A 20,024-nucleotide genomic window follows, 5' to 3' on the forward strand; every position below is an offset into this window, starting at 1 on the left:
TCAAAATGAGTCAGCTGCACACGGCTGAGAAAATATTATTATAAAGGGACACACAGTAACTGAACAAAGTGATTGCTGCAAGTGTGTGCTTAGGGTCAGCAGAGCAGGGCACACAGCTGCCTTCTTCCTCCTTCCTCCTCCTCTTGGCTCTGTGGCACTTCTCCTTCTATCTCCACAGCAATCTGGCAGACCTGCACACTCCTGGGGAGGACAGCTATCAAAAACCAGAGTAGTATTCTAAATAAAAATGTCCTTTGGAGAAATAAAGCACCCCAAAACTGAGAGCTATGCAAGAAGCTATCAGCCAGTCTCAGTGTACCTAGAGATGTCTGACCCTTCTCTGCTCATTATTCTCCTCCCATCATCTCTAAAAGGTTGCAAACCAGTACAGCTGAAGAACTGGTCACAGTGTAACTTTGCAGCACCTCAGCTGCACCCTGGAAGCTCCCAAAGGACAGAGCCCAAAGCTGAGTACTTGCATTAATGAAACCTTTTGAGGAGCAACAACAGTGCAAACAAGAACCAGGGAAATTGTGAAGACAAGAACAGTAATTCCAAAACTGAGATTTTGGAAGGTAAGGAACAGAAGCTGTCTCTTTCAGAACAAGTCTGTCTGCACACACAGAGCTCATAATGCTCTGAAATCACATCTGCTTTGTGAGGAGTTACAACACACCCCTGAAATCACTGAGCTTTCCACGGGGGCAGAAGAAGAGGGCTGTGCTGCCATCCAGCATCACCTGGGTTGTGCAGAGAGAAGCTCCATGAGGTTCCATATGGCCAGCTGTAGGGTACTGCACCCAGGGAGCCACCACCCCATGCACAGGTTAAGGACTGACCTGCTGGGAAGCAGCTCTTTGGAAAAAGACCTGGGAGTCCTGATGGACACCAGGATGCCCACCAGGAGCCTGTAATGTGCCCTGGTGGCCAAGAAAGCCAATGGGGGCACACCAAGAGGAGTGTGCAAGCAGGTCAAGGGAGGTTCTCTTCCCACTTTACTCTGCCCTGGTGAGGCCCCATGTGGAATATTGGATTCAGTTCTGGGCTTCCCACTTCATGAAGGAGAAAAAAGTGCTGGAGGATGTCCAGCACAGAACCAGTAAGATGATGAGGGGACTGGAGCATCTTCCACACAAGGGAAGGCTGCTGGAGCTGGGGCTGTTCAGCCTGGAGAAGACTGAGGAGGAGGAGGAGGTGTTTCATCAATGCTTAGAAATATCTAAAGGGCAGGTGTTGGGAGGATGGGACCAGACTCTTTTCAGTCATGTCCAGTGACAGGACAAGGGGCAATGGTCACAAATTGGAACACAGGAGGAAAAACCAAAACACAAAGGAAAAATTTCTTTACTGTAAGAGTAACAGAGCACTAGAAGAGGCTGCCCAGAGAGGTGGGGGAGTCTGGAGACATTCCAAATCTGCCTGGATGCCATCCTGCACAACCTGCTCTAGATAGAACCTGCTCTGGCAGGTGGGCTGGATGAGATGATCTCTAGAAGTCCCTTCCAACCCCTAACACTGAGGGTCTGTGGTATATAAACTCATTCTGGTTACATGGCTGCCTAAGAATAAGCTTCTCCAGACTTCTGCACCTGACCAAGCACTTCAAGTTTCTTGTAACCTGGGCAACAAAAAGACTTTTGACAACCTCATGTTAGCTAGAGACAGGGGAGAGGATCAACTTTTAGACTCACCACCAAGGTCTTTTTCCTCTCTATCACCTGATAGCAAAATAGGACAGACACATGGATTTCCTGTTCTGTTGGTCAGCATGGCAGGCAATGATTAAGTGCCAGCATTAAAGCTGCTAACCACAACTAATTAAGGAAAAGGGAGCACTTGGACAAAATCTTTCAAGAAAACTCTATAGCTCTGGACAACCCCAGAGTCACTTCTCTGAGCTCTTGCTGTAAGAAATATACATGTCTGACAAACTCAAGTAGAGGTACAGTTTAAGTTTGGACTGAAACATGGGCAGAACTCCCTTCTAAAGAAAACTGTCCATTTGGGCAATGGCATCAGGTGTCCAGCCTGCTCAGCTTACCATCAAAGTGGAAGAAGTGATTGTGTTGGTTCAGGCGTGGTCTGCCTTCTGCTACTGCCACAGGGACCAGGTTCTCATCCAGATTCTCCCTCTGGTGATCCTCCCTCACGTGGTGGCTGTCAGTGATATTAAGAGACATCCTGCAGGTGGGGCAAGATGTATCTTGTTCCAACCAGGACCTCAGGCATGAGCTGACAGGAAAACAGAAACATTATGGTGAGCTTGCAGCATTTTTCCAAGACATCAGTATCATGAGTACATCAAGAAGCTGCAGCATATTCTGTACAGAACATCAATAAGTGGACTGCTGAAATATAATTTATGAGGTACACTTGATGAGCTTCTGATAACTCTGGCAGAGGTGTCTTCTTTCTTTCAGCTGAAAATACTCAAGCATTTGCTCTTTTTAACCAAGTATGCAGGTTTATCACAAATTTAAAACACTCTCCAAGTTTTGCCTGGAAGGGGGAGACAAAGTGTTTCTCTACTCTCACCATCTTCTTTTGAAAAATGACAAAAAAAAAAAAAAAAACCAAACAACTGGGCCATTATTTAAAATACACTGACATATTTTCAAAGCAGTTCTGCCACTGTCATGTGGCAGTGGCACCTCCAAAGTTCTTCAAATACCTTCTCAAAAATATCAACACCCAAATCACCACCAAAGTGAGTACCACACTGGGACCTCTTGAAACTCAGTTATTCAGTTAGCTAGTGCTGTGCCTTTATAATGTTTACTCAATTCTGAATATTTGCTGTCTTGCAGAAAGTGAGAAGTGTTTGAAATGCAAGTTTAAACACTCAGAGCTGTGCCTGCTATTTGATTCAGACTGATATGACCCACTTGTGGTATTTGTTGGCATGTTAAACCTGATTTTCAGCATGGAAAAACTGAGTTTCACAGAACTGAACACATCTCAATCCTACACACTTGCAGGGTGTTTGTTTTGTTGGTTTCTTTTCCAGCAGAAGCTCTCAAAACACTTCAGAAAGGTTGTGACATGAAAGTCAAGTAAACCTTTCCCCAAATTGTGTATTTCCAAATGGAACAAATGGAGCACAGGCAGAGACCACAGGTTTGGGCTGAGAGAGCAAGGAAAAAGCCTTAACTGCAGGATTATAACCAAGTCAGGGATACCAGCATTCTGCACAACTCCTGAAGCTCTACCACACAGAGATGTTGCCAATGTGTTTTCCACCATATTTAAATGATGGAATACAAATTAGTGATGGTTGCTCCCAGGAGCAACCAAAGCACTGCAGTAAAAATCTACCATCTTCCAGCACCTTGGTCACCAACACAGCCAGGATGTGAGCACTTCTGATGCTTTCCAACTTCATCACTGCAGCAAAACCACAACTGTACTGGAAAGGTCACTTGTGAAACACCCAGAGAGACACAAGCTACCACCACACTGCTGCTCCTCAGTGGCTCAACCTCTGATGAGCTGGAATGGATATAAACCTGCACCAGCACCAAGCCCTGAAGGCCCACAGCAAGTATTTAAAAGCCATGCAGATCATAGAATCAAGATGAAAAGACCTCTAACACCATCAAGTCCAACCATCTGCCCTACAACCCCTAACCACTAAACCACCCACTGTAGCACCTCATCTCCCCATCTTTTGATTAACACCTCCAGGGATGGTACCTCCACCACGTCCCTGGGCAGCCTGTTCCAATGTTTAACCACTCTTCCTGTGAAGAAATTTTTTCTGATACCCAAGCTGAACCTCCCCTGGTGGAGCTTGGCCCCACTTCCTCTTGTCCTATCCCTGGTGACCAGGGAGAAGAGGCCAACATCTGTCTCACTGCAACCTCCTTTCAGGGAGTTGTGGGGAGCAATGAGCTTTCCCCTCAGCCTCCTCTTCTCCAAGCTGAACCACCCCAGCTCCCTCAGCCTGTCCTGTCAGACCTGCTCCCCAACCCCCTCATCAGCTTGGCTGCCCTTCCCTGCACCCCTCTCCAGCACCTCCATGTCCTCCTTGTACAGCAGTGCCCAAAACTCCACACAGGACTCCAGGTGTGGCCTGGTTATGGCTGAGTGTAGGGCAGGATCACCTCCCTGGTCCTGCTGGGCACACAATTCCTGCTGCAGGCCAAGAAGGTGTTGGCCAGATGTGATGCTTAGGGACATGGTTTAAGCACTGGACTTGGAAGAGTTAGGTTTAATGATTGGTAGAGTTAGGTTATGGTTGGACTAGATGATCTTAAAGGTCTTTTTCAACCAGAATGATTCTGTGATTCTGTGCAGTGCACTGGCAGAAGAGCTTGGTCACCTCAGAAGAGGGAGGACTAACCACAGGTCCAAGTTAGGAACATCTCAGAGCAACAACTCTTTTGAAATTAACTGCCTCCTAGAAGATAAGGGAGAGAGTTTCAACAAAGCCTAAAAGATTCAGACACCCTCTCCCATGAAACTTCCTTAGTATTTAGGCACAAAGTTGATCTCAGCTATCTCAACCTTCCCTCTTCTGCTCCAAATAAATGGCTATGAAATAAAATCCTATGCAATCAAGAATGGACAGAATATTTTAAGTCTGTTGGCAAAATCACCAGGCTTTTATGAGGAGAAAAACCATCCTAATCTTGTAAGTAGGGTTATTAATTATATCTAGCCTCACATGCTAGCATAGTCATCCACTGTAACATCTGCCTTCCCTAAGTGCACCAAGGCTGTAAGTGCACCTCAGCATCAGAAAAAAATCCAAAAGGATCCCTTTAGATACACAGAAAACAACTTTATGAAGAGAGGACCCTGGGCTTCTCAAGTGCTCAGCAGGTGATTAAATATTTATATGACTCAGTAGCACTGGAAGCAGAGTTACTGCCACAGAGACACATTATCTCATTAGAGACTTCTTGGAACACAGATAAATATTTATGGCAAGGTTTGTGATAAATGACAACAAATAGCAGCAGATTAGAACCTCTGGTTTGACTGTTACCAGAAAACTAAAAAGCTGTTTGCAGAAAGTTAACTTGCTCACCTGACACCAAAGGGACAATTTCAGTGCCTGTGCCCGTTAATCACCCAGCACCAGACCCCAAATTTCCCCTCAGTTTTAAGCATGAAAATGTCAACACTGCTGCAAAAGCTGAGGAAAGGCACATCCAGCTCAGAAAACTGACTCCACAAGCATCTGCTGCTCTTCCCTGCTGATTCCCTCTGGCCAAGGGTCTCCCAGTTCCAACTACAGCTGCTCAGGGACCTCTTCAGCTAAATCTGGTTAACCTCTCCCAAAGCCCTCGTGGACTCATCCCTCATGAAATCCTATAACCAGACCTGGCCCCCACAATGGTCCTGGAGGACTCATCATCATGCAAGGATGCATTAAAATACTATTTAAGTATTAAATAAAGTAAGTATAAAGTAAGTATTAAAATCCTCCCCATTTTCTCTTCAAGCTGCTACCTGAAGGGTACCTAAGGATCTCACTTCAGCTTTTCTTGCCCACCTGAAAATCAGCACAGCCTCGTGGAAGAGGTGAGGCACAGGATAAAGAGCAGTACAGATCAAGGCAGGGTACAGCCTTACAACTTGAGACACCATAACACCATCTCCCCACTAGCTGACAAGATGCATACTCTTGGGTGAAAAAGGATGCACCAGAGTAAAAGAAAAAAAAAAAAAAAGACTGAAATGAACCCAACTTGTACTTTGCTATTAGAAGCAAACCAAGAGGAAAGAGCCCCAGAAACATACTTGTGGAAGAGATGGCCACAAGGGAGTTTACGTGCAGACTGCATGGAGTCCCAACAAATGGCACAGTCATCATTGTTGGCTGCTAGCTCCTCTGGTGTTGCAACTGCAAACCTACAAGAGAGACAGAAGTAATGATTACAGCAGCTCAGCACAGCCTCCCATCCAGAGAATCCCACAATCAGGAAACTTTATCCTTTATCCACGTTAGCTTTTCCTTGGGAGAAGGTGAGCCAGCAGGTTTGTTATTTTTTTCCCCAACTCATACTCACACCATACACACCAAGCCTTCTTACAGACACATTTTTTTTTATATATCCATCCTAGGTTCAAAAAACTTTGACCTGGTATCTTCCAAGAAGTATGATCATCAGGTTGAAAACCTCAAATTATAACCTGTATGAATTTGGCAGATGGAAATGAGTTTTAGTAGCTGTACCTATTACAAAGTCTTCTTGGGATCACGAGTGTTTACAGTCCCATTTTGGCCTCAGGATATTGCCCATTCTCATTTGTCTTTGATTTTTATTTTTATTTTTCCTTTTTTAAACTACAGTGCCATGTGAGCAGCTACTACATAGCACCCAGACACAGGCAATGTAGAGATGAGCAGTACAACATTTCACAGAACTGTTGGTGTGGAATACACATGAAAAACAACCACACATATGCAGGGAGCTCCTTGCCATTGGCAGCTTCAGGAAGAAACTAGAATGTGATTCTTCCAGAACAATCATCATGGCAAAACCACACTGAATCACTCAGACAAGAAATCTGAGACATTTGCAAGTCACACAACTTTGTCAACACCTTACAGGGGCTTAGTGGCTCCATCTTAGTGAAAAGAAGCACTGCATTGTGGATCAACTTGATCATGCAGCTCTTCATCTGGTATTACAGCTATTAAGTGACTTCTCACAAAGCAAATGGTGGGGACTTCTGAAGAAGTCAAGTCTTCTTCATCTGGACTGAAGCAGCAAGCACCAGAAGAGTCAAACCCACTGAAGTGCACGATGAAAATGGTACAGCCATTTACAGGAAGAGTGAAGCTTCCTGTTGCTCTTAAAATTATTAAGGACACAGCTGAGTTATGAAAACACTGGATCAGAGATGCAACAGGATCTGGCACAATCCTAGGTTTTAGCAGGCCTCTGAGCTTCTCTGTTTTGCCACAGAACACAGGGACTGAGCAAAGTAATGCCAAGTTGCTCTCAGCTCCTCTATAAGTACAGAGTGTTCAAAACTGGCTTCAGGTTTAATAAACACATATTTAAAGATGAGCAGGTTTTAATTAATGTTCTGATTCAATTTCTGTCAGTTAATAGTATGGCCTAATGGAAGTAATGAGCATTTATTTTTATCATAGCTAAAGCTGGTATTTGACAACTGAAAACAGGCAGAGCTCTGCAGAGCTTCGGTTGCCCTACCAGGGCAGTATACTAGAGACCAGAGAAGAAATACTGGGCAAGGGAACTAATCACTGTCATTAATACTGCTATTATAAAAGAAAATTCTATATATCTATTAAAACCAGGAAGGGTGACCCCAGTAACAAAGGACCAAACCCATACTACGAGTGTAAGGATTTAAAAGCTGAATCTACGAGCTTGCATCTCCCCAGCTCACATCATTCCATCCTGTATCAAAGAAACGTAGAAGGATCATAACTTCTTCATCAGGATCCTGTCTTCAGGATGAACATATCAAAATCCAAGAGCAAGTAAGAGGCTCACCTGGCTTCCATGTTTCCAACCACACGCAGGTAGTTCTTGTGCCTCCGAATCCTTCGCTGAACCTCGTGGAAGAGGTAGCGAAGCTGCATGAAGATCACCAGGCTGGCCATTGACAACCAGATATTGCCAAACACCTTTGGAAAAAACACCAAAACATAACAGTGATTAGAAACAAACAACTTGGAGAACATCAGTCCACCACAAGAAACTCCATCAGGTTTTAAGGAGCAACGGGTACAAGCTGGAGCACAGGAGGTTCCACGTAAATATAAGGAAAAACTTTTCCAGGGTGAAACCCAGGCTGCCCAGGGGGGTTGTGGAGTCTCCTTCTCTGGGGACATTCCAAACCCACCTGGAGGTGTCTGTGTGACTGCTGGAGGTGACCCTGCTCTGGCAGGGGGGTTGGACTCAGTGATCTTTCCAGGTCCCTTCCAACCCCTCACTTTCCGTGATTCTGTGAAATGCCTTGGTGAGAGTGCACACCAAGTGTGTTCTCAAAAAAAAAAACCCCAAACACTGTATAACCCAGCACAGACTTTGCAGAATTGTTCTATTGAGCAGTCAGAATGAGCACACATCCACAGGCACTGCTGCTCCTCACCAGCCTCAGATACAACTCCAGCAGCACAGCATTTATGAGGATAAACTGCAGTCAGTCCTGCTCAGCTTAATGTCCCCTTCTGCCAGTGAAAACAATTCAGTCTGATATTACTCAATAACCAAGCTAATTAAACACCTATTGAACAGCTAATTACACAACAGTTAATACTCCATAACAAAGTTATTTGTCAGAACTCCAATTACACAGGAGGAAAGAATGCCAGAAACCCCCCCCCCCACTACGTTTTCTTCTTTAAATAAAGAACTTCTCTGTAATACTTGGTTCATAACCTAAGCAAAGCAAAAAATACATAAAATACATATACCCCGTGGCCTTTGTTTTAAGGCCAGTCTATTTGCTCAGCAACACTTCCAGTATTTCATACCAGCATATGAATATGATGCATTAAGTCCAGAGAAAGCAAGGTTAGCTCCATGATAAAATCTGTGTAGTAGACATAAGTGCCTTTGCCCTCCCATGTTCCTTCATGGTTGAGATCCCAGAGGTGAATTACATATCTGCAAGAACAAAGAAATCCATGTTTTTTCTGTCTTTGATGCTGAATAATCCCTCCAGCACTTAAGCTATTTTATCATTTTTTCCAACAACTTCTGGATATGCCATCTTTGGCCCTCCCAAGTCCAAAGCCCACACTGCTTTCCTGGAGTGCTTTTTTTAATGTTACTTATTTCAATCTGCAACATTTTAAAAAGGCAAAAAGAAATCAATGCTTAGCCCACACTGGCATTACAGATACCAGCAGGTGACAGAGAAGATGTAGCATTTGCTAAAAACTCCTCCCTGTACCAGAGGCCAATGTTGGGATTACAGTAACTGCAAGACCACCTTTTCTCAGACCTGAAATGCCAACAGTGACCTGCACAAAGAGGTCCTGTGCTACACACCATGGCCTACAGGTGTTTTACATATGCATACAGGTGCTTTACAGGTACACATGCATGCTATTTAACAAAGCAAAAAGTTCTAGAGAGTAAGACCTTAAAAGAAACCCAGTAACATGACATTAAGTGGCACACAGCAACCCTCACAGAGCATCATCACTTTAATCCATGCCTCAAACCCACAGCTATCCATACATTAGAGAATTTACACTTAAAAATAGCAGAGGCTGAAGGTAATTACCTTTGCCCACCTCTAAAGATGCTTGGGCAATTCAGCAAGGTCATTACATACACTTCTGAACATGATTTATACACTACCTTCTTAAACAACCATCCTGCAGAACAGAAGGCACTCACCGTAAAATCACATGTGCAGTTCTGACTGTCACAAGCAGAGACTGGAGAAAAGGGGAAAAAAAAAAAGAAAAAAAGCTCTGTTAACAACATTTTGACAACATGTTAACATCCTGGCAGGGACAGCAGGCCAGAGTCAGTAATACAGAATGCATTTAACAAGTTCCTGGGCACCAGTGGTCAGTACAGATGCCTGTGCACAATCTATCTGTGACAAACATGAAGCTTACAAATAAATAAAGAAGAAATTGTTCTCAAGCACACAATGCTCTGGAGCAGCCACTAGCATCCTCACTGGTGTTGCACCTCATTCACTACACAGGGCATTCTGTCCTTTTTGATGCCTGTCACTCAGTGAGTGTTGAGACCACAGTCCCACCAACTGCCTCTCCTGATCCCATTGCTCAGGTAACATCTGAGGAAACAAACAGCAGCAGGAGTTTGAGGGAGAACCATGGAAACACTTTCAAATAACATCCTGCCTCTGCTGAGGTGTGAATGCTGCAAAATGCCACGAGGATGAGCAGAGAACTGGAACACCTGCCATAGGAGGAGAGGCTGAGAAAACTGGGTCTGTTCAGCCTTGAGAAGAGAAGGCTTAGGGGAGACCCTACTGTGATGTTCCAGTCCTTAAAGGACAGCTACAGAGATGAAGACTCCCTGATTACAAGGAGTCCCATGGACAAGACAAGGGGCAATGGGCACAAGTTGCTGAGGAGATTCCATCTGAATACAAGTGGAAAATTTTTCTCCATGAGGACAGTCAGCCATTGGAATGGTCTCCCAGGGGAAGTGGTGGCTTCCCCCACTATGGAAACTTTCCACAAGTCTGAGCTGGATGGGGTGATGGGACACCTCATAACATTAGAAGGGTTGGACCAGATGATCCTTGATGGTCCCTTCCAACCTGGCATGCTGTGATCCTGTGATTCAAAAGTAACTTCTCTCTTTAATCATGTTTACCTCCTTAGGCCAAATACAGAGGGAAAAAACCCAAAACTGAGTGTAAGTCTAAATAGATCAGCTGTGTACAGATGAGTCACCAGAAAGAGCTGCTTCCAGAATACTTAAACACACTGCCACAAGCTCTTATCATCTAAGGAACGTGGCCATGTCACCTCCCTCTAACCAGTGCCCCATCCCTGCCTTGTCTTCTCCCAGTGAAAGAAAATGGGAGAGAACAAACCCCCTCCAGGGAGAATGACAAACCCCCCTCTGCAGTTAGCAGAGGCCAAGTGGCACCAAGATGCTGGGGATTTAAAATGAGCAACTGAAGAACTGGTCTGATGCAAACAGCACAGAAATGTCAAGCCCACTAACTTCCCAATACAGCAATAAAACAGCTGGTTTGAATAATTTTTTTCATCTGCAAAAAGCATTCTTAAAACACTTGTGTGAGTATTTAATCCTTAGTAGTATCCAGCATATCTGCCAGTTGTTTACTAGCTGGCTATAAAATAAGTGTTCCTCTGACTATTCAAAAAACAGTGCAATCTTTTATCCAAATCAGGGCTTGAGGATAAGAAACACACATTGCTCAAAGAACACACACAAAAAAAAAAAAAAAAGTCAGAAGGGTAACAGCAAGAGGCCTAGCATGGTGGGTTGTTTCCATCACAAATATATTTTATAAAAAGGTTAAATTAGCACAGTAGCTGCCCCTGTGAGGCAGGTTGTAGGAACCTTTTCTGTCACCCCACAATGCAGATACCAGAAAGAGACTGCACGTTGTTCACAAAAGGGTTTTGGTTACACAGAAGGTCTGAGCAGACCACAGAGAAAAAGTAAATACATTCAAAATCTATCCATGCCAGTGGTGAAACAGAGTATTACTCAACTGTTGGATGGATAAAGCACTGAGCACAAATTGTGTCAAAAACAGGACAGGTGGTATTAAGTCTCCAATAAGGAAGACATTTGTCAGGTCAAAATCTGAAGAGTCTGGCCTCAGAAGCTTTTAAGTTTAAATAGAAGACAGCACTTGGAATCTGTAGAATTTCACTATTTCCCTTTCACTCACCACTTTGTTGCCAAGACATTATTTATATTGGTTAGTGCTGAGGCAGCAACAGCATCCAAATTAAACCAAGAAGCTAGCACAGTCCCTCCACTGAAATGCATTTCTGGAAACCATCTTCTGACGTGAGAAATGCTGCACAGAAAGTACAGTTTTGCATCACAAGTTACACAACAACTCCATTACCTGAGGTTCTAAAGGTACAGTCACACAGATGAGCACATGCCTGCAAGGCAATCAGCCCCTAAGATAATGGATGTGGCATGAGAAGCTATCCAGAAAAATACAGTATTATTTATAAGGTACAATTCTGAGATTTCAGGATCATTGTCATGATCCAGACTTTCATGTGATGCATGAATGATAAGAGCACAGCTGCTATAGGAATGGAGCAATTCTCTCTTTCAATAGAAAAGGTAAAAATATAAATAAGGTAAAAATATAAATAATATAAATTTTATATTTTCAATATAAAAATAAGACAGACTGGACATGACTTGCTATAAGGTAACTCTTGATTACCATCTGATAAGGCAAAAAATGGTTAACTTTGACTCAAAAACACAGACCATCCTTCTTCAGCATTCTCTGGACATCTGCACATTTCACCTCCACCTCCTGCAGGAAACACAAAACTAACAAGCAACAAGAGGAAACCTAACTAGAACCCAAGTAAAACACCCATACTGCTGTATTTATGAGGCACCAAGGTAAACCAGTGTTTGCAGAGTCAGGAGGGAGATGAACAGCTTAATGTAATTAAATACACACTAATGGAATACACTTGGCAGGGGCACAAGGCACCACCACAAAAATTTTAGTCTGCAAGATTTAATGCTTTTTGTTCAGACTTGAGGACCACGAGGTGTCACTGTTAGGATCTGTGGAGAAAGAAATCTAAATGTTTTATTCCACTTACATGAGTGCTGGGGTATTAAAATGAAGGAAAAACACTCGTGGTCACCCAAGCAGTATGGACCATATTTAAAACATTGATGAAAGGGCAAGATATTAAACAATCTCATGTGAGGAAAGATTACACAGACTGCAATTCTTCTGCTTGGAAGAAAAGTCAGAAGGGGAACAGAAAAAAGATGTATAAAATCACAAATGGTGTGAAGAAGAATAAACAGGGAATGATTCTTTGTGGGTTTTTACCATAAATGCATTAGATGATGGCCAGGAACATTATCAGACAGAAGATTCTGAACAACTGAAAGAGCCTTCCTGTGTACACAAAGCCAAGTTAAATGGGGAATTGGTTGCCTTTTGTGCATTTCAAACAGCAGCCTTTTTGTATATGCCAAAGCAGAAATGCTATCAAAACCACCAGACTTGTGCAACCCACATCTCAGGAACATCCTCAAACAGCAGCTGCTGCAAACAAGTGTAGGAGCCCCTTTCCTACACGTTCCCAACAAAACCTCTGCAGCCCACCAGCAGCACAGCCTGGCTGAGCACCACACACTTCTGCTGGCTGAGCCTCTGCCCTGTTAACAAGAAGGCAGAAGAGCTCCCACTGAAATGAAGAGCTGGGCCCCATCCTGCAACCCAAAACAAACACACCAGCACACAGCTAATGAGGCAGCCCTTCAGCACAGGAACGTGTCCTGATAAGCCTGCCCCGTGCTGGCACAAGGCTGATACAGCCCTCTGCCAAGCAAAGATAAGAGACACCCAGACCTCACCTATTAGAGACACTGACACTTCAATACCCTCCCACTGGGTAGCTGTAAATCTGGCCTTGCACACTCTTTTATTCAGGGAAAAGTAAACTGGCACATTAAGTAACTGAGCAGTGGTGTGACCAGCATCATATTCCCTTATTAGCAACTGAATTTTTTTTTTTTCTCCCACTAACTCCAGGTATGGACTCAAGATAAGAGAAAAACAAACTGCACATGCTGTTATCTGAACTAAGGATGTGCTAACATGAATTACTTGCAATTATTCTGGTTACCTGTTACCACCCTTTTGTCTAAGATTATCACATCCTCAGACAGAGGACCAATCACCATAACATCAAAACCACACTGATGTTCACTCCCCACTGCAAAGGGTTCAGGAGTGCACCAAGAAGAGCTGCTCATCTCAGCTGAGATCATAGAATCATGGAATGGGCTGGGTTGGAAGGGACCTCAGAGCTCATCAAGTCCAACCTTTGATCCACTTGAGTGGGATCGGGTGCCTTGTAGCCACCTCCCAGAATCTGAAGGGGCTCCAGGAAGGCTGAGAGGGACTGTGGGGAAGGGCTTGGAGTGATGGGATGAGGGGCAGTGGTTTGAATGAGAGGAGATTTAGATGGGATGTTAGGAACAAGTTCTTTGAATCATGGAATCATGGAATGGGCTGGGTTGGAAGGGACCTCAGAGCTCATCAAGTCCAACCCTTGCTCCACTCCCCCCGTGGTTCCCAGCCCATGGCACTGAGTGCCACATCCAGGCTCTTTTGAAATATCTCCAGGGATGGAGAATCCACCCCTTCCCTGGGCAGCCCATTCCAATGCCTGAGCACCCTCTCCAGCAAGAAATTCTTTCTAATGTGCAACCTAAACCTCCCCTGGCACAACTTGAGACCATGGCCTCTTGCACAAGAATAAGCACCTCTGCACAAGAATAAGCAAATCCCATGAGTGTGCCTTAAGGAAAGGATGTTGGCCTCATTCTTTTTTTTTTTTTTTTTTGAGGAATGAAACAGAAAATACAACGTCAAGGAAACATTCTGAGGTGCACATTATGCTTTCATACACACTCTCTCCCTCCCTCTAACAGCCACTTCAACCAGCCCTTCTTGCAATGCTCATGAAGCATAACCATTATTTTTTCATGGGCTGTCATCTGACTTCAGCATCATCTTACTGATTTATGCTCTGATTCTCTTCTTCAGGCAAAGATTCTTTTGCAGGCTTCAACTCTGAAGATAAAAAGCATGCAGATCAGGCACCTCCTCTAAAACAGGGAAGGGCTTGTTTGCACCTTTCTTCCTGGTGTGAAACCAAAAGAAAAGCCACCCCATGCCAAGATACCTCCAAGCAAGAGGTGAAAAGCCAAGCAGAAACCACAAGATGTGTGCAGGAGGGCTCACCTCTGCTGCCATGAAAGCCAAGGTGTGCATCCCATGGGTGTAGCCAATGACACCACAGATGACTGCCAGCCCACAGCAGGACAGGAGCATGGCCATGAGCAGGGCCAGGACTCTGACGTGGCTGCTCATGGGGGTGGTGGGAGAAAAGGAAAGCTGCAACACAAAAACACAGACACATCAACACGTAGCAGGTTTGAAGGAGTACTTCACCCCCCCTGCCTGCCACAGTCACCTCAGCAAACAAGTCCTCACTCAGGAAAATCCTTTGCTTTCTAGAATCAAACCAATCTCAGGACCTCAACCACACAGTGCAGGGATAAATGATGTGAAATGAGCTGAAAGCACACACCACCCAAAGCCTTGCTCATCTTTTGCCATTTGCATTCACCAGGCTTTTAACATCAGAAGGGAACATCACCACTGTTTGATCTAATACCACCTGTGCAAGATAACCACAGACACTTCCTTCTGCAGCAGCTTCTGCATCAAAGCCCCAGCATTTGCTTAGCATGAACACCTTTTAGAAATAAAATTAACCTTTAATATCCAGTTTTTGAGCAGTGTGTATAATTGTTCTGCCAGTTTTGCACGTTAAAGCTGATCTGAGTTTGTCCAGCTTTATCTTCCAGTCTCTAGTTCTTCCCATGTAATTTTCTCCTGGAAGAAAGAGACATCTCCCCCAAGAATTTAACCTGCACCTAGAGACTGCTGGACAGAATCTGCTGAAAACAGTTGTCTGAAAACAGCATTTTAATTCCCCAAACCACCTCCATGTTAGGCTACACCTAGGCTGTCTAAATCAAAGATAACAGAAGAGGCAAAGTATTTGGGTGGTCCATTCCTTTACGTTCAGGGCAGGAAGGGGAAGAATAGGACAAGGACAAGGTGCCAAAAGTTTCATTCTGGCCAGACTAGTGAAGCTGACTCCTATGTTTGGTTTATAAATTGGTTCTTTCTTCTTTTTTTATATCTTTGTTTATACATATTCAGTTCCAGATCCCCTTGAGTTTGCAAGGCAGTTCACACAAGTACCATTTGTCCAAGTAATGAAATATATTTTGAATGCAGAAGGAGTAGTGTTAAGGATTTATTCCCACATGAGCTTTTTTCTTTCCCATCTTTCTGAATGACACAAACAATATCAGGTGACTGCCTCATTCACCCCTCTCTCCATTTTCCTAACCCTAAGCAAACCAGTTTCAAGCTTAGTGCTTAGCTACCTGTGAATTAACAGACCTTGCAGGATAAAAATAAAATTAAAAAAAAAATATTGCAAAGTACAGAGCTACCAAAAGGAAATTAATGGGTTGTTTAGTTCAAACTTTTATCTGACAGAGGAGCTGAAGAAAACACATGTCCTTAACAGACATTTAAAAGGCAAGATTTACTGTTCAAATACCAGCTCCTTCTCCTTTGCCTTCAATTCCTCCACTGAATTCATACCTGGGATTAACAGAAAGTGGGGTATAGCTCATGGAGAAAGTTGCACTATGGACAGTAAAGACACTGCCAGCTGACATCCAGTAGATGTAAACAAGCTTGAAACCTGAGCACAGAATTGGCAGAAACAGAACAGAACAGGTTTTAGAGACCCTTGCCAAAGGCCACCAGTCTATGGGATGTTCTGCTGTCAAGGGCTCCTCACTAAGGAGAGCTATGAAGACATCTCCCAGAGTTATGTAATGGTAATTACAGGGCACATATAAGGAGCAATTTATCCAAGAAAATACCTTGATCTCCATTTGTCTGATGGGAAGGCTGAAGGAGTAAGATTGACACTGCACTTTAAAGCAAATATTCCAAGTTACTGGAAAGCACGTGTGCTCAGTGCCACGGGGTGGGAAGAGGCCTAAAAGGATCCATTTGCAACCTTCCCCAGCCAGAAATAGAATTTCCATGTTCCAGAAGACAGCCCTGAATCAAAACTTACATATTCAAAGCGATCCTTGCAGAGCTGAACCATAAGGTGAAGAAACACAAGTCCAGAGAACCAGAGGCACCACATCACCACTTCTTCCACTGTCTGAACGTTCAGCACGCCAAAAATGAAGATGAACTTGTAGAAAATGAAGTTCCAGAACTTATCCTTGAGATGCTGGAAGAGAAGGCATTTTGTTACTGCAGTGAAAGCACTGAGAATCCCCGTGGAGGGGGGAAGAAAAGAAAAAAAGAAGATGGAAGTAAAAATGCAACAAGGTGACTGCAGAAGCCAGCTGTAAACACAGCCTGAACAGTACTTGTTACCCTGGCTGAATTAAAGATGTATTAAAAATGTTAATTTTAATTTTAATTAAGGCAGTCCTTAGTATCCATCTAGTCTTTTGTATTCCTGCAGCACAGCTGTGCAACTCCATGCACAAGAGTTTCCTGCCACACTTCTGAAATGAGGATTTTTGCACAAACTCCCCCAGAAGAGCTGCCAAGGTAAGTTAGAGAGGATGCTTAAACAGTCTAACACCTTCCTTCCAAAAAACTGACAAAAAGATGATCAAGAAAACATGGCAAAGACTCCTCTTGAACAGCACAATGCATGCAGTGGAGAATGAGATAGATGAGCAAAAAAAACCAAAGGAAAAAAAACCCAAAATCATGCACATGCAGTATGAAAGAAACAATACCATGGTCTCAATGCTTTTGTTGGGGATGAAACAAACTAGAAAATAAAATCTTTTGCTAAAGAACACAATAAAATCACCAGTATAGTTAGGACAGGGCCAGAATTCCTTCATGATGCTGCCATTTTTGGCTCACCCATATGAATCACCAGCTTTCCTTTACATGAGAGCTGAAGAACACTCCCAGCCACACAGACCCACACTGCTACTGCTTTACACTTCAGTTGTAAAGAGGGCACAGAACACCCTGGGAGTTATTTCTAGTTAAAATTCCACAGCCTTATAGAAAAAAAACAGACTGGAAAGAAAACCTGGCCCAGTGTGCTCTGATAATGCCTTGTTTGTAACACATTTAACCCAGCAGCTCCATGGGGTGTGAATCACAAATACAAGAGGCTTTGAGAGATCCATGGCTACTACCAAAGCTTGATGTGCCTCAGTTCTGCATGGCAAAAATTTTTATTTTTCCTAAAGAACAGCACTTCCACACTTTTCTAAAAAAAATTAAAATATTTTTAAATACATTTTCAAACCACTGCTATTGCATTTACACAGAGCAACTTATGCAGTTGCCTTTTTTTTTTTTTACTACACAGTTACTATTCAAGCCACTGCTGCTGCTTTTATCTTCTGCAGGATCCTGTTTTTAAAAGCTTGGGCTTTAATAGTCCTCTTGCTAAACTTCTAGAAACATTCTCACCTGGCCTATAAGCAGGACTAAACAGCTTAAGCTTCCAGTCCTGCTCACCTCCTCAATTTTGGGTATATACCTGCCTACTCCCTCTGAAACCTGAAGGCAGATAAACCACCCCATCCTGCAGAGGACAAGCACTTCTCCAGCACTCAAGGCACAAAACAAGGCACAAGAGGGAACTCAGACTGCCAGTGCTGGTAACTAACTGCAAAACTCAACAGGGAAATGCTGCTAAGTGCATCTGAATAGAAAATGCTTTGTAAATATTCTGCAACGAGGATGCACTGGTAAGAAATATGACAAACTTCACTATGGAAGGAGATTTTTAAGTTGGCCACAGGTTCATAAAACACAACAGAAGCAGTGGAAAAGTTCCCTTCAGAAGTAAAGTGGCATCTTGTGGCTCTGGATAACCTAGCTAAGCAGAAAGGGTTGCTGGGGCAGATGGCTTCCTACCTGGTTTTTATTGGACAGCATCACCAAAATATAATGGCAAGGCTTTAGCTTTTCTGAAATTTACTTTTCTTACGTACTTGCAAGCAAACTGATAGAGAAAACCACCCTGGTTGCACACCAAGACATAATGAAATACCACAGATATCCGAGGCAACAGAGAGCTGTCTCACCTGCCTCTCACTGACACGAAGAGGACCAAACACCATGTACTGGATTAGCTTGGCGACCAACATCAGAACACAGCAGGCAGTGTTCACCAGGACCTGGAAGGAAAGCAACCAGTCAGTAACAAATACTTTTGCCCCATTTAGAAAGGGAAAGAGAGAAAGAGAAAAAAAAACTAGTCTAACAAAACGTACCATTATGCACAGAATAGCTTTTTTCTTTTTTTGGGGGGAGAGTGAAATTTAAGCCTGGCCTCCTCTTCCAAGACACCTACGATAGCTGCCAAGCCACTTAACTACCTTTTCCAGAAGCGCTCACACGGCCACTCTGCTCCCCTGCTGCACCCCCCAAACCCACCCAGCCCCTCACCACCAACAGCTTTAGCAAACCTCAGCACCACGGAACGCGGGGACAAAGCTTCCCCATCACCCAGACGCTACCGGGACGCTCGGCTCCAGCGCGTCCCCACGGCCCGAGGCGATGGGGCGGTGTCGAAGCCGAGGGCCGAACCGCTGAGGGAGCAGTTTCCAAACACCCCCTCACCCCGCACCCGCGCTGAGGCACCGCCAAGGCCGCGGTGCCACCGTCCGGCCCGGCCTCAGGCCGCGGGGCCTGCACCGCCTCCCCGGCCCCGCCGCCCGCCCGCGGCTCACCCAGACGCAGAGGCTGTCGGAGAGCAGGTAGTACACGATGTCCACGGCCCGCGGGCCGCCGCGGCTCGGGGGCTCGGCCGGCTGGGCGGCCTGGCTGAGGGCGCGGTAAGCGCTGAGTCCGGTGCCCAGCAGGGCCAGGGCGCTGAGGGCCGTGTAGGTGCGGAGGCTGGGCCAGGGGAAGCGCTCCAGGAACAGCAGCGGCATCGCGGGGGCCCTCGCCGCGGCCTAAGGGCCGCCCGCGCTTCCCCCCCCGCTCCCGCGGCCTAAAGCGCCCGCCCCGGGGCCGCCCCCGCTGGAGGCCGAAGGAGGGAGCGGGTACAAACCGCCCCCAACACCGCCCGCCCCGGCTCCCGGCGCCGCGTCCGCCTGCCCCACGCCGCTCCCCAGAGCGCTGAGTCACGGCCAGGGCGGTGCTTAAGGCCGGGGCGGGGAGCACCAGGGCCCCCCCGCCCTGCCCTGCCCTGCCCCGAGGAGAGGGGCGGGCGAGAAGGGGAAGCTCCGCGCCCGGCAGCCTCCGCACAGGAGAAAAAAGGGGGATGCGGAAAATCGGGAGCTGGAAAAAGCCCCAAAACCTGCAGGAAGCTGGTGGGGGGAGGGAGGAAGCTGCGCGCTGCTGCCCGGCCACAGGTGGCTGAATGCACTTGGGACAGGCAGCAAGGGAAGGTGAGGGGTGCTGGAAGCTGCCGGGCCTTGGGAAGGTCCAACTTCCAACCTTCCGCTCTCCCTCACTGCCCCCTGCAGAACTCCTGTGCTCCACACACGCTTCATTTGCCACCTCAGAAACCGTGCCTTTTGCTAAGCACACCCCCAGGTCTTCCATCCACAGGACCAGCTTAAACATTCACCATTAAATTTTCCACCAAACGGCACGGTTCCAGGTTTTTTTTGCACAACTGTTCTGCACAACTGGCAACAAGAACCAAGCAGCCTGGAAAGTTTCAGCTCTCCTGGAAGCATGGACTCTCCAAGAGTGCCTTCAGAAACGAGGACAGCACACAAACAACA

The 20,024-nt window shown here is 45.3% G+C and overlaps 1 protein-coding gene across 2 annotated transcripts in view; it reads right to left on the minus strand.

Moving 5' to 3' along the window:
• Positions 1-19,404, minus strand: part of AMFR (autocrine motility factor receptor) — a 31,741-nt gene extending 12,337 nt beyond the window's left edge. The window contains exons 1-9 of one of the 2 annotated variants that reach the window (XM_071757092.1): positions 19,020-19,404; positions 18,372-18,464; positions 16,367-16,531; positions 14,437-14,589; positions 9,339-9,379; positions 8,465-8,597; positions 7,479-7,612; positions 5,749-5,859; positions 2,042-2,232 (exon numbers count right to left, since the gene is read on the minus strand). In XM_071757092.1, coding sequence (XP_071613193.1) covers positions 2,042-2,232; positions 5,749-5,859; positions 7,479-7,612; positions 8,465-8,597; positions 9,339-9,379; positions 14,437-14,589; positions 16,367-16,531; positions 18,372-18,464; positions 19,020-19,223 — 1,225 coding nt within the window. In that variant the 5' untranslated portion in view covers positions 19,224-19,404. The remainder of the gene's footprint in view (positions 1-2,041; positions 2,233-5,748; positions 5,860-7,478; positions 7,613-8,464; positions 8,598-9,338; positions 9,380-14,436; positions 14,590-16,366; positions 16,532-18,371; positions 18,465-19,019) is intronic. The other variant, XM_071757093.1, reaches the window with a different exon arrangement.
• Between the last annotated feature and the right edge of the window lie 620 nt (positions 19,405-20,024).

The sequence above is a fragment of the Heliangelus exortis genome, chromosome 13 (genome assembly GCF_036169615.1).
Source record: "Heliangelus exortis chromosome 13, bHelExo1.hap1, whole genome shotgun sequence".
In the NCBI taxonomy this organism is placed as follows: domain Eukaryota; kingdom Metazoa; phylum Chordata; class Aves; order Apodiformes; family Trochilidae; genus Heliangelus; species Heliangelus exortis.